At 35.6% G+C, this 13,681-nt stretch overlaps 1 protein-coding gene across 1 annotated transcript in view; it reads right to left on the reverse strand.

The window, feature by feature from the left end:
* SCN9A (sodium voltage-gated channel alpha subunit 9) overlaps positions 1 to 13,681 on the reverse strand; it is a 166,683-nt gene that overhangs the window by 79,011 nt on the left and 73,991 nt on the right. Inside the window, 5 exon segments of the mRNA XM_070357851.1 lie at positions 4,843 to 5,052; positions 6,032 to 6,123; positions 7,527 to 7,655; positions 8,224 to 8,313; positions 8,926 to 9,044. Of these exon segments, the coding sequence (XP_070213952.1) occupies positions 4,843 to 5,052; positions 6,032 to 6,123; positions 7,527 to 7,655; positions 8,224 to 8,313; positions 8,926 to 9,044 (640 nt within the window).

Below are 13,681 nucleotides of genomic sequence, written 5' to 3' on the forward strand. Positions count from 1 at the left end.
CTAGGTATTTAATTATATTTGTCAAGTAAGTAAGTGGATGGATATGTCTTAAGGTCAGTGAAAGTATCAACTACAGTCAGGCCAAGGGGATCTGATGAGTGAACCCAGAGAGGAAGTGGAGTAAGGGAGGGGAGTGGAGGGAGGGAGAAGAGAAGGGAAAGAGCTCCAAGGATTCCAGAAGAGGAAGAACCGGCATGGCAAAACCACAAGCAAAGGAAACGTATTTTCTGAAATTCTCTCATTGTTTACTCACTAATCAATATCTACTTACGACTTACTAAGTTCTGGAATGCTGAGGACATTGAACTGAAATAAATGCACATTTTCCCCTCTCATGGTACCCTTGGTGCCCATTTTCAGGTGCAAAGGAACTCATAACTCTTCCTTTATTCACTGCAACAACTTATTCTTAATACAGAGGGTTGATCCAAAAGCACATAGTAAAGGTATAAAGGACAAAAAAACATTTTAATAGGGGCTCAACTTCCTATTTGGCTCAAGTCAAAAAAAAAAAAAAAAGATATCATTTTTAGCAGCCTCTGGAGCAACAGTAGAACAAAAACTCTGAAGTCAGATGTACTTAAATTTGAATATTGCTTCCACCCTTTCATATGTAAGTGAATTGCTTTACCACTTTATGATTTGGCTATTGCAGTTGTAAAATGTGGATAGGAACACCTACTTCAAAGAGCTGTTGAATAGTACTAATATGATATTGCATGTAAAACACTTAACACAGTACCCCACACTTTCTATATAAATACTCAAAGAGCAGCAGCTCTTATTAAATAACTTCAGGTAAGACTGACCAACTTACACATCACCGTTTGGCATTATGCAGAAGACACAAATCTTAGAAGACACAAAGCAATAAAGCCTCTTAGTTTGGGGAGAAAATTCTCACACTGTGCTTTAAAAAAAAAAACAACCCTGTGCCTCAGGGAGGGTAGGCATGGCAGAATGAGGATGGAGGAGGTTATCATGTAACTTTTTATCCATAAATCTCTGAGATTTTTTTTATTATGGAAAGATTACTTTAGAGTCATCCTTTAAGGTAATGCTGATTCATATTGGCCAATCACTGAGGAGTTGCTTTATAAAAGTGGGCTCTACAGCTGCCTGCATAGGCATGCTGCAGGGCTAACTATTCAATTCAGCGCATGAATGATGAAAGGGAAAGCAATGGGAAAGCTCACGCTGGTCTGGTGGAACACTTGAAAATAATTCCTAAACAAGTAAACAGTAAAGTAGGTAATTAGCCTCGAGAGAATTTAAGGTTAACATGTAATGGGAGAATGTAATACAAAGAGAAGAATTCTGTTCCTCCTAGCCAATGATACATCTCACACTTTTCTGCGGAAATAAAAACTCCTGGGCTTGACTTAATCCTCTTCTGATGAACGCTGCAGCCTGCTCCTCCATCTTTCCTCCTGCTTCAATGGTGGAGATGTCTCTCCCCTTCGCTCTTCCATTTTCTCAAGGACTTGCCTCTCCCTACTCTCCTGAATTATTAATCCATATTTTACTACTCATTCCTCTTTAGCGCTAGAAAAATCTCTCTATCAAAATCCACCTTAAAAAAAAAAAACGCCAGCCACTGTCCCTGTTATTCTGATTCCCTTATAGACAAATGTCTTGGAAGAACTGTCTACACACAGTCTTCTCTTCTTTCTGCTGTCTTATTCACCCCTGTCACCGCCTTAGTCCACCCTGTACTCCTACCACTTCACTGAAATTTCTGCATGAAAGTGACTAATGATTCCCATGTTGTTTAAGCTAATGTACATTTCTCCATCCTCATCATCCTTGACCTTAACCTTAATCCTTGATCTTGCAGCATCATTCAACACAAGCTTTCCCTTTTTCTCAATCTACTGTCTTCTCTGGGCATCCTTACTTATATCTTTGCTTCTTGCTTTACTGGCCACTCTTTCTCTATGTCTTTTTGGGGTACTCCTCTCTACCTGCTTTCAGACATTAGGGTTGTGGAGATTAGCAGCTTCTAACCACCAAATTTGTTTTAAAAACCAGATTGCCCATTCTCTACCTACTTATAAACATCAGGGTTTTTCAGAAGAATGTGGGTAGCTGTGTACATATCTTTTCCTTTTGATGAATACTTCAAAGTATGTATCTCCAAACTAGGCAGTTCCTCTGGTCTCTATTCTTAAATCTCCAACTGTCTACTTTCTATCTCCATTTGGATGTCCCAGTGACTTCTCAATTTTAACTGGGTAATAGTGACTTTCTCCTATAAACCTGCCCACTCTTCCCTCATTTCCCATTGCCACCTATCCAGTTACTATGGCCAGAAACCTAGATGAGATCCCCAAGCCCTCCTCTCCTCTTTAATCCATCCATGAGTTATATAGGTCATCTTGAACACACCCTTTTCATTTTCTGACTTCTCTCAAGATGAAGTCACAATGTTTTCCTGTTTGGATGACAGAAACAACATCCTATGGCCTTCAATATTTCAGTCTACTATCCATTCTTGCGCAGTGAACTCTCCATATGGCAAAAGTGATTAAAACCACTGCATTTAAAATAAAATCAAAACTCCTTTCCTTGGGCTAAAATATCCTTCATGAAATGACCCCTGCCTTTTCCCTTTACTTTCTCTGTTGCCATTCTGCCTCTCTTTTGCTAAAGTCTAACCATACTGCTGTTTTCCCATTCTTTTTCTTTCCCATTCTTTAAATACATACTCTTTCAGTCTTAGGGCTTTTCCATAGCCTCTTCCTTCTAACTCAAGGAACAGCCTCCATATACACTTACACTGTGTTATGACTTCTTCTTATCCTTCATATCTCTGCTTAAATGCCACCTCCTCAGAGAAGGTTTCTCATTTAGTTGGTATCTCAGCCCCTGAGATTTACTTTCTTTGCATAGCATTTATTATAACTTATAATATTGTTATTTGTCTGTTCCCCTCCTTTTATTCTTTTATTCCCCCAAGATGATAAGCTCTGTGGATGCTGGGTCTGAGGTTACCATACTCATTGCTGCAGCTCCAGAAACTTGCACAATGCTTAGCTCGAGGAAGCATTCAATAAAAAGACATGATAAACGAATGCTTGAAGAAATATTGCAGTGAGACCAGGCTTCCATGACACAACAAACAGGTGGGACATCAAACTCAGATTCAACACAGTAATCTCTGCTGTGAAAGTATATTTCAGACTAAAATCAAGAATAATATACAGAATTAAGGGAGAAGATGATGGTATAAAATTTCACTCTTAGCTAAGCTGTAATGTAAATGCAACAAGAGGACACACTGCAAAATCTAAGAGCTTTTACTACTCCTTTCAAAAAAAATTGCTTATAGCAATTCTAAAATGTTTTTAAAAATCACTCAAATCATCAACCCAGGAATGAGACCAAGATTCTGAAAAAAGGACATAGTGATCATAGTACAAAAAGTCAAGTTTAAGTAAGTGCTGTAAACCAATTCATAAAACAGAATATAAATGTCAGCAATTACCTGTAAGATACATAAATTTTTATGGCATAAAATTAGAAATAAAGTCTTTGGGAAATATATAAAATTTAGTATCATATTAATAAAATCAGAAGCTAAAAAAATAAATTAAAAAAGGAAAGGAAAATCTGCTAAATTCCTTATCCTTCAGTTAGTAAAAAAAAAATACATTAAAATTTTACTTTGAAAATCTTCAGTTTTCTTGTTTTAGGTTCATTTTTTTTTAGTTTTCTTTATTTACAGTTTTTTCCTATATTAGCTAGATTTTATTTGCCTTTATATTTCTCAGTGAGTAGGAAAAACACACTGAGTTTAAAAAAAAAAGATGCATATGACGCTTTATTATTTAAGGAGAATTAACCCCTGACCTTTACTCCCTGATCCCCTTCTTCTTTTTTTTTTTTTTTTCCTGATCCCCTTCTATCTAAGGCACTTGTATATCCATTTACCTCTGGATTCAATTATCTATTAACTTTCATGGGTTCTGTGGGTAACATCATACAGACACACTGCAGGTGTGAGACAGAAAGTACAATCTTGTCAGACCTCATTCTCACTCAAACTAATCAGCTTTGGTGAAAGGAACTGTGGTAGGAGATAACTGTTAGGAAACATACAATTTATGCTTTCTGTAAGATACTCAAAAATATATTCGTGAATTAAGTAGACTTCTGGGACTGTGTATACATATCATCTGAAATGATACCTACAGAACAAGTTCTGAGGAATTAAACTTCAATGGTCTATTAGCTAGATTGAGGGGAGCCATTAGAAAGCTCTGTGAAACACATCATTGGTTATAATAGGAGGATAGAGCTTAATATAATAAGATGAAGCTGAATAAATTTCTCTGCTTATACAAATCTTTAGAAATATATTGAGACAAATATTTTAATATGTGATAATTGACATTGTACCATGATTAATGTTATAAAAATAATACCAGTATAAAAATGTAATTGTATTATTATATAATAAATCATACTATAAAAAATGTAAGCATAAACTATACAATAAAACTACAGTATATAAACATATAGTTCATGATGAAATCTAATGGTCAATACCATTGATTTATAGCTAGATTTATTTCTCTACAGCCGAATTTATTCTTTTTTATTTTATAGAAATTGAGAATTATGGAACTATCCCAAGTTCTCAATATTAGAGCTGCTAGAAAGCTTAGATCCAAGGGAAATTTATGAAAATACAACATAATAAAAACTCACACTGTTGCAACTTTCTGTATATTTGAGTGGTTTTGAAATAATTAAAATGAAAGCAACATTTCATTGCCAAAAGAGAACAATGCTCTTAGCCTTATTTCAACCTATTAGCAACTACAGAGGTATTCTTACTTGCATATTCTTCTTCATCGAGGGTGTTCAATATGTTTTCCATTGTTTCATTATTTGCAAGTGAACTCTGCACGCATTTATGCTTCAGGTTGCCCATAAAGAGCTGCAGCCCAATCAGAGCAAACACGCTCAGACAGAACACAGTCAGGATCATGACATCTGAGAGCTTTTTCACAGACTGGATCAGGGCCCCCACGATGGTCTTCAGGCCTGAATACAGCGAAGAAAAGGTGTTCAAAATGAAATAAAGTTTCTAAATGAAAAACAAAAGCAAAATACAAGCTTTCCTAGAAGTGCATGCACTTTATCAAATCAATGATCTTAAATAACCTAGTTCAAAAAAAGTCTACCAGCTCAAAAGGGGGATCTGCTGTTTTATATATTTCATTTCTGTATATTGCAGCAAATGACTAAAAACTTTAAAGTATTTCCAGAGAATAACCAGTCAAAATGAATAATTTGGTTGCTCGAATCATAGCCACACTCACTTGAAAAAATAACTTGTGTCAGTTCAGTAAATGTCTGTCAGACAAACCATCTCTTTATAATGACCAAAACAGAGGCTGAATTACAGGATACAGTGACAACTGTTTTCAGTAAAGAAATGGTTTGTTGAGGAAAGAAAAAAGCATTGTGTCATGCAATCCTCCCCATGCTAATATTTTTATATCTCTTTTCTTCACTCTAAGAAAGCAGTAAAACAAATTGAAATTTTTATTCCTGGATAAGCAAAATGGAAAATAAACTGTTAAACAGGAGGAAAAATTTCAAGTTGAGATGTGAACCAAATGGCCATCTTCATCCTCTAAGACTCATGCAATTGATTAAACTCAAAGGCTGACTTTACATAACAATTATGAAAGACATGAGATCAGATTTAATTAAAATTATGTTAAGATTAAGTTTTTATTGTTTTTTCCTTCAAAAGATCAAAGTCAGCCCTGGTGTTTAACCCCACTCTCACCTGGAATGACTGAAATTGTTTTCAAAGCTCGGAGAACTCTGAAGGTTCTCAACGCTGAGACATTGCCCAGGTCCACAAACTCTGTCACATATCTGAAATAGGGGAGTTTATACACAAACACGGTGACAACACACACCCACACACACACACACACACACACAAAGAACAACTCCCAAATAGTTGGAGTTATGAGTGACCTAATGCTTCGCACCAGTTACTTCTTACCTGGGATTACAGAAATAGTTTTCAAAGCTCTCAACACTCTGAAAGTTCGAAGAGCTGAAACATTGCCTAGGTTTACAAATTCTGTTAAATACCTGCAGAATTAAATCAGAGTTATTCAGAATTTAGATAGAGTCTATGATACTTACCTGTGCCTTTAGTCAAGGTGTTTCCTATGCTTGGAACTTCTTATTTAAATTTATAGTTCTGCACATCTTTTGCTTCTATCATTACTAATTTAATTTGATTTGAGTCATTTGATGTGAGCAAAATGCAAATATTAAAATGGCTTCATACACTTAAATGCCTAAATAAACGATGAAATGCTTCAATGACTAGACTTCAATATTATGGTAATATTGATAATGTTCTACAAAACACCATCAGCAAATCTTAACAACTGTATGCTAATTAAAAGAAACCAGCCACAAAAGGCCACATATTTTAAGATTCCACTCATGTGAAATGTCTACATTAGGCAAATCCAGATACAGAAGATAGATGAGTGTTTTCCAGGGACTTGGGGGAAAAAGGGAAGGAAAGTGACTGCTCTCTGGGATAATGAAAATTTTCTGGAGTTAGAGGGTGGTGATTGTTGCATAACTTTATGAACATACTATAAAACACTGAATTTTATACTTTAAAAAAAGATAAAGTTTATGGCATGTAATTTATACTCAATAAAAAAGGAGACCCCTGAGAAGATGCAGCCTTTTTGACACAGTGTTATCTTAGCAGGTGGTGGGTGGACCTACAGTAGTCATGGATGAAGGACAAAGAGGTGGGGCAGGTGTACAGAATTGGAGACCAGAAATCTCAAGACCCTTTCTATTGTCTAAATCCCTCCAATGAACACGTATTACTTTTACACTTCAAAATGACAGAGGGAAAATATTGCATTTAGGTTTGAGATGTTAAAACTAAAGAAATGTTCTGACAAATATAGTTAGGAAAAGAGCAGCAATATAAATAAGCTAAAATTATATCTTAATGTGATATTTTTCCCATGAAAATAAACTGTAGATGCTTATGTAATATATACACAATGCATTAATGTTAGGTTCAGTATGCAGTGACAGTTCTTATGAAAAGATTTGCTTCTATATTTTATTAGTTCTTGAATAATATACATTAATAGAAAGAGCACCATGCTAATAATAAATGCCAGAGTTTTCTCTGTTTCTTTTATTGGTTTCACCAGATATTAAATAAGAATTTGGGAAAAGTGTGACTCTAACTGCCACCACATATGCTATCCTTCCACATGCTGAGCACAGAGGAAGATCCTCTATTATAACGATATCATACATACATGTTTGAGTGGGAAATGCTCTTTCTGAAAAATTATTACCATTTTTTGATGACTAGTTTCCATGCAGTATCTTTTAAATCAAACTATTATATGTAGGAAAAGTCTGATCCCAAAGTTCTTTCTCACTGGGATACTGTGCTGTCTGAGATTTTCATGAGTTTGGAGTTTTAAAAAATAAATACTTACGCAAAGACAATGACTATGAAATCAAGCCAGTTCCATGGGTCACGAAGAAAAGTGAATTCTCCTACACAGAATCCTCTTGCAAGGATTTTCACAAGTGACTCAAATGTATATATTCCAGTAAAAGTGTACCTAGGTAAAGGAGTCCATTGTGATATTAATCCATTGTGAAAAGAACATGGTACCAGGTAAGCCTTTATAATTATTTTTCTCAGATCAACCAAAGGAAGACACTGATTAGAGTATGGCTGATGATTAAGGGGCCCATTCTAACTATTAGAATAAATTACAATTAAGATCTTTCCAGAAAATCTTGAAATGTATATGTCAGAAACACTCCCAGAAAGTAGAGGTATTTTAAAGTAAAGGTATTTACTAAGAACACAGGTATGAGATCTGCCTAGAAAATTCCTGTATTGTTCCTATCTGAAATACATCCAAGGACAAGAGATACATGACATGTCTAAGAACAGGCAGGGTATCTGGTAAGATCTTTTTTTCTAGAAAAGACTGTAACATGTATTATTCTTTTCTAATGTTAGCAGGTTAATAAAGGAGAAAAACTAATTGAAAGTAAAGTAACTATAGAACATGGGAAGATAATCACCACAATTTTTATACATGCAGTAACTTCCTGGTATGAAAAAGGAAGGATAACAACCATAGTAAGACTATATTAAATGTACTTATACCCACTTACTCTACATTCTTGGTCCAGTCTGGAGGATTACTCATGGTCATAAATATGCAGTTCGTCAGAATAGTGCACATGATGAGCATGCTGAATGCGGTAGCTTAGAGTCAAGGAATACGATCAAAGAGCACATGGTAACTTTGAATATCTGATAATGACATTTGTTGAAATGCTGACAATTTTCCTTAGAAAAATAATTCTAAAAGAGCCTATAGACTTAAAAAAAAAAAAAAACCTCTCCGAACAAAAGAGTAATGGATAAAAGCAATTTATCCTAAAATACTAAAATTGCCATGATGATGATGATATAATGAACACATGCATGCATGCTAAGTCACTTCCGTCATGTCCAACTCTTTGCAAACCTATGGACTGTAGCTCACCAGGCTCCTCTGTCCATGGGGTTCTCCAGGCAAGAATATTGGAGTGGATTGCCATGCCCTCCTCCAGGGGATCCTCCTGACCCAGGGATCAAACCTGCATCTCTTACATCTCTTGCATTAGCTGGTGTGAGTTCTTTACCACTAGCACCACCTGGGAAGCCCCAAATCGCCAGACTCCCAATCTATGCAGAGATCTACACCAAATTATACTGAGATTGACAGACCTAAGTCTTCTCAGGTAGGAAAGAAAACTCTATGTTTAAATAAAATAGCCAAGAACTACATTTTAAAGAACCACTGTAAGTAAGCATTTTAAAAAGGATATGCATGTACTAAAATCTTAATAGATATTCTTCTGAGAGGACTGAAAGGAGAGAGCATGTACAAAGCAGGTGTGGCATTGAAACGGAAGATTGCTTTCCCTTTGTTCAACACTATGAAAGTCTGCAGGAGCAAAAAGAAAACAGTATGAATTGAAATTCCAAAATTTCAATCTAGTACATTAATAGTTGCAGTTTACCTCTGCATGTGGTAGAGTCATATTAAAGAAACACTGCCATCAGACTCAAGCAGTGCGATTCCAAAGCCATTGATGGAGATATTCACGTCATGTTAGCCAATGAACTCCAAGTCCATTGTCCATTTCTTCAATAAAGTAAGAAGTGAGCCATTTATGGGTATGTATTATTTACAGCTTTCAAAATGCAGTGTTCTCTTTTTTATACCCCTTAACATTCAAATCAGTAACAATAACTTGTGGCCACTGGAATTATTTTAAATACAACTTCCTTGTACCATTGCACTGCATTTTATGCAAACCAAATAGCAACCAGCTATCCCTGATTTTTATCATGTTGCTTTGAGAATTGTAATACTTCCTAGCTATTGTCAGGGTTAGTAGCAAATGTTCTAAAATATGAGTTTTCAAAATATTTTCATGAATTTAAGGAACATTAGAGTTGAAAAATCCTATTACTCAATTTGATTTTCCTATTTTACATATAATACTAATAACAGCTAAAATAAAAGAACACAAATTAAAGAACTTGCTTGCTACTATTCATGGTAATTTTTTGAAATGTGAATAGAACCATTGAAAAAATATGTAACCACTGAATAATGAGTTACATTCTCCATGGCTTTGGTATTTAGTTGAAAAATTTAAAAGCCAAACAAATAAACAGCAATAACAACAAAACATTAAAACAACCTAAGGAATTGGCTTGGAAACCAGAAAGACTTAAGTTCAAAGCCTGCTCTTACTTATCTGTGGCTGGCAAGCAAATTCCTTGTGCTATGTATTAACAGAAGACACTGATTTTTGGTCTTTTTGATGCTGATTCTGAATTTTATATATGTTTATGAGTGGTAAACATATGTAATAAATATTTTCCACCCAATTTTAGAGATATAACTTTGGGTAATCTTGCTTTTGTATGTGGCAATGTTCCTGAGAAAACAAATGAGAACTATCTTAGGTTAACTTTTTATACTCCTTGTCTCTTTTACTATACCAGGTACATTAAAACATAATTGAACATAAAGTTCACTGTTATATTGAAAATTAGTTTCAAAATTAATACCTCATGTTTGAGTACAATTATTGCTTTCTTAAATCTCAATGCACTGTTCTTTTTAAAATTCATTCATCTAATATTTTCTACAATTGTCTCGTGAACATGAGTGTGTGCTAAGTCGCTTCACTTTTGTCAACTCTTTGTGGCCCTTTAGATTGTAGCCTGCCAGGTTTCTCTGTCCATGGGATTTTCCAAGCAAGAATACTCTAGTGGGTTGCCATGCCCTCCTCCAGGGGATCTTCCTGACCCAGGGATCAAACCAGTGTCTCTTAAGTCTCTTTTGCATTGATAGCAAGCTTTTTTTTTTTTTTAACCACTAGTGCCACCTGGGAGCAACTATGGCATAAGAGATACTGAAATGAATTTGAACATAAGTGAGGCATGAATTTTGCATTCAAGAGGTTTCAGAGAAAAGTGATTAAGAGCACAGTAACTAATACAGGGCTTCCTTGGTGGCTCAGAAAGTAAAGAATCCACTTGCAACACGGGAGACCTGGGTTTGATCCCTAGGTTGGGAAGATTCCCTGGAGGAGGGCATGGCAGCCCCTCCAGTATTCTTGCCTAGAGAACCTCCATGGACAGAGAAGCCTGGCAGGCTACAGTCCATGGGGTCATAAAGAGTCAGACACGACTGAGTGACTAAGCAGACAGCACAACTCTAATACAAGGCATGACATGACAGGTATCATACAGAGAAATTCAAATGGCAGAGCATGAGAGTAAAGAGGGAGCAGGGTCTTACGTCTATTGGAATAATCAGGGAGGCTTCACGAAACAGAAGTCATCTGAGCTAACATGAAAATATTACTGCCTCAACTTGGCAAGATCAAGTTAACTTGTACTTGAAATTAAAAAAAAAAAAAGACTTGGCTTACTATTTTTAAATTCAAATTCCCAATTTTCATTTACATTAAAAACTTCTTTAGGATTGTCTGGATTTATACATAGCCACTAGTTAATTACAGATGGGAGAACAGATATGAAATTTTGAGTAGCAGAATGAGTATCTCTAGAAAACTCTAAATTCCTGCTAGCAAATGCACAGATGTCAATGTCTGAATAAATTATTTTAATATGGCTCACTTATTTAATAATTTATTGAACATAAAATCGAGAATTATGAAATTACGAGTATAAGCTTTGGAGTTGGACAGATAGTATTCTAAACACTTGATCTACCATTTCACAACTTGAGAGCCAGCACTCAGTGTCTGTGAAGCTTTTAAGTTCTGGTACATTGTAACTTCTTGGTAAATGTTGGGAACATGTATGCATGCTAAGTCACTTCAGTCCTGTCTGACTCTGTGTTACCCTATAGACTGCAGCTCACCTGGCTCCTCTGTCCATGGGATTCTCCAGGCAAGAATACGGGAGTGGGTTGCCATGCCCTCCTCCAGGGAATCTTCCCACTCCAGGAATCAAACCCACATCTCTTATGTCTCCTGTACTGGCAGGTGAGTTCTTTACCACTAGGGCCACCTGGGAAGCCACTTAATACATTTATCATATATGAAAATGAAGCCCTAACCTCTACATACCTCTACATTAATTTATTAAATGTTCTTTTTTTTTTTTAACAAAGCATTGACCATTACACTCAAGCATAAGTTAAAATCTGAACCTAAGTCAAATCAGGAGTCATTAAGATTTTTAATCCAAGCAATGATTATAGTGTAGCAGAAATAAAGTTCTCGTCTATTAGTGTGAATAACCTGAAACATTAAAGACTCAATCCACATGAAAGTCAACCTGAAGTTGCAAGGGGATGTCCAAACTATTTTAACCAAGAATGATTGAGGAGCTAGGACACAGCACTGAAAGTTGATCATTTAAAGCTCCAAACCAAAAAATAAAAATAAGAAGACTCAATAATCCCTTTGGGTATTTATTTATTTGTTAAGAAAGAGCCATGAAAAATAGATTACTTAGTCTGACTTAGCTCTACCTAAGTATTATATTCTGATGTAGATGTGCGTTGTGCTTTTAACATGGTTGGTGTCACATCTGAAAGGAGCTGGTGTCAAAGCGAGGGACTAGAGTCCCACCCCAAATATTCTCTATTACATTAGTCTATCCCAGAGCTAAAATGATTCCATTTTTCATCCTCCAAATGCAAACATTTTCTTCTTACCTCCCAAGTCACTTTAAGCCAATATTAGTTTATGTCTCTGAACTGGGATTTACTCCAGAAAGATTTTTTTCCTCCTTAAGGAGGCTGGTTAAATTACATCCAGGCCCTCTCTGGAAATGGGAAATGCAGGAGCCAGACATTTTTCAGGATGAAGTAATATCAATAAGTAAAATGAGAAAGCATTTTTAATTTTGCCTATTTCATTATTTATCCACTCATTGTCTCATTCATTTTTGTAAAGTTGTGAGCACAGTAGTTGCTATACAACAGAAACAAAACCAAACTAAGAGATGCCAGACAACATCTCAGTAGGGAGTCAAATCAACTTGAACTAAAAAATCTAGGATGGAATTTACGAGTGTTTATGTAACATTTTGTGAGTTAATTAATTTCCTTGAATCCTTTATTAATTCCTATCTCTCCCAGTTGTGGTGAATATGTTGCTAATTTGTATGAAAAATCCAGTGTCTATCACAGAGACCCTAAAAACATGTTAGCTTTCTTTTCTTCTGTGTCGGAGTACCGATGGGTGAATAAGAATGCTGGGTATTATCTCAAAGGCTTCTCAGGTATTGTGCTTGTTTGACATGCTGTCAGTTTGTTGACATGCTGATTTTAATATGAGGCAAAAAATTATGCATTGTTATTCATAGTAGATGTGTTTATACCATCAAAATTAAGTTAATCACATTTTCTATTTCACAAGACATTTTACTATTCCTTATTTTGTCTGCTAGTTATCTTATCAAGAAATGTGCCCTTTTATTTATATCTTAAATAAAAATAACTTTTAAACGGACTTTATCCTGCCTCTCTTGACCTCTTGACGGTAAGTCTGCAGGTGCTGTGCAGCAAAGCGTTATTGGGAGAAAGTTAGGGAACCTGCTGATTTTATCCTGTACTGTCTCTTCTTTGTCAAGTTATATCTGGTTGTATCTGCTACTGTCTCAAAAATGACGGTAACCTCCTTCTCATTTTGTTGGTAGAATTATCTTTACAGCAATTGTTTCAAACTCTCCCATTTCCTTGTTCCCAAGACTGACTCTCAAAGGACAGCTTCCACTCCTGTAGCATGGAAAATATTGACAGTATTTAACGTGCATTTCCTCAGATGTCCCTACATTTACTTCAACATATCTTAAATCATCGTATTTGCCCTACAAGGCTCACACAGTAAGGCTTCTCTCCACTTTTCTGAAGTTTTCTAATGCAAATTCAAGTCGACTTGTGGTTTATCCCTTGTCTGTTAACATCAGCAACTAACTACTTTACTCAACCTTCTGTATTTTCCTCTCTGGGAATAATTTTTCTCCACTTTTAAACATGCTATTTATACCCTGTGTAAAAAAGGTTTTCAAGGGACTTCCCTGGTG

Source organism: Bos mutus, chromosome 2 (genome assembly GCF_027580195.1).
Source record: "Bos mutus isolate GX-2022 chromosome 2, NWIPB_WYAK_1.1, whole genome shotgun sequence".
NCBI lineage: Eukaryota > Metazoa > Chordata > Mammalia > Artiodactyla > Bovidae > Bos > Bos mutus.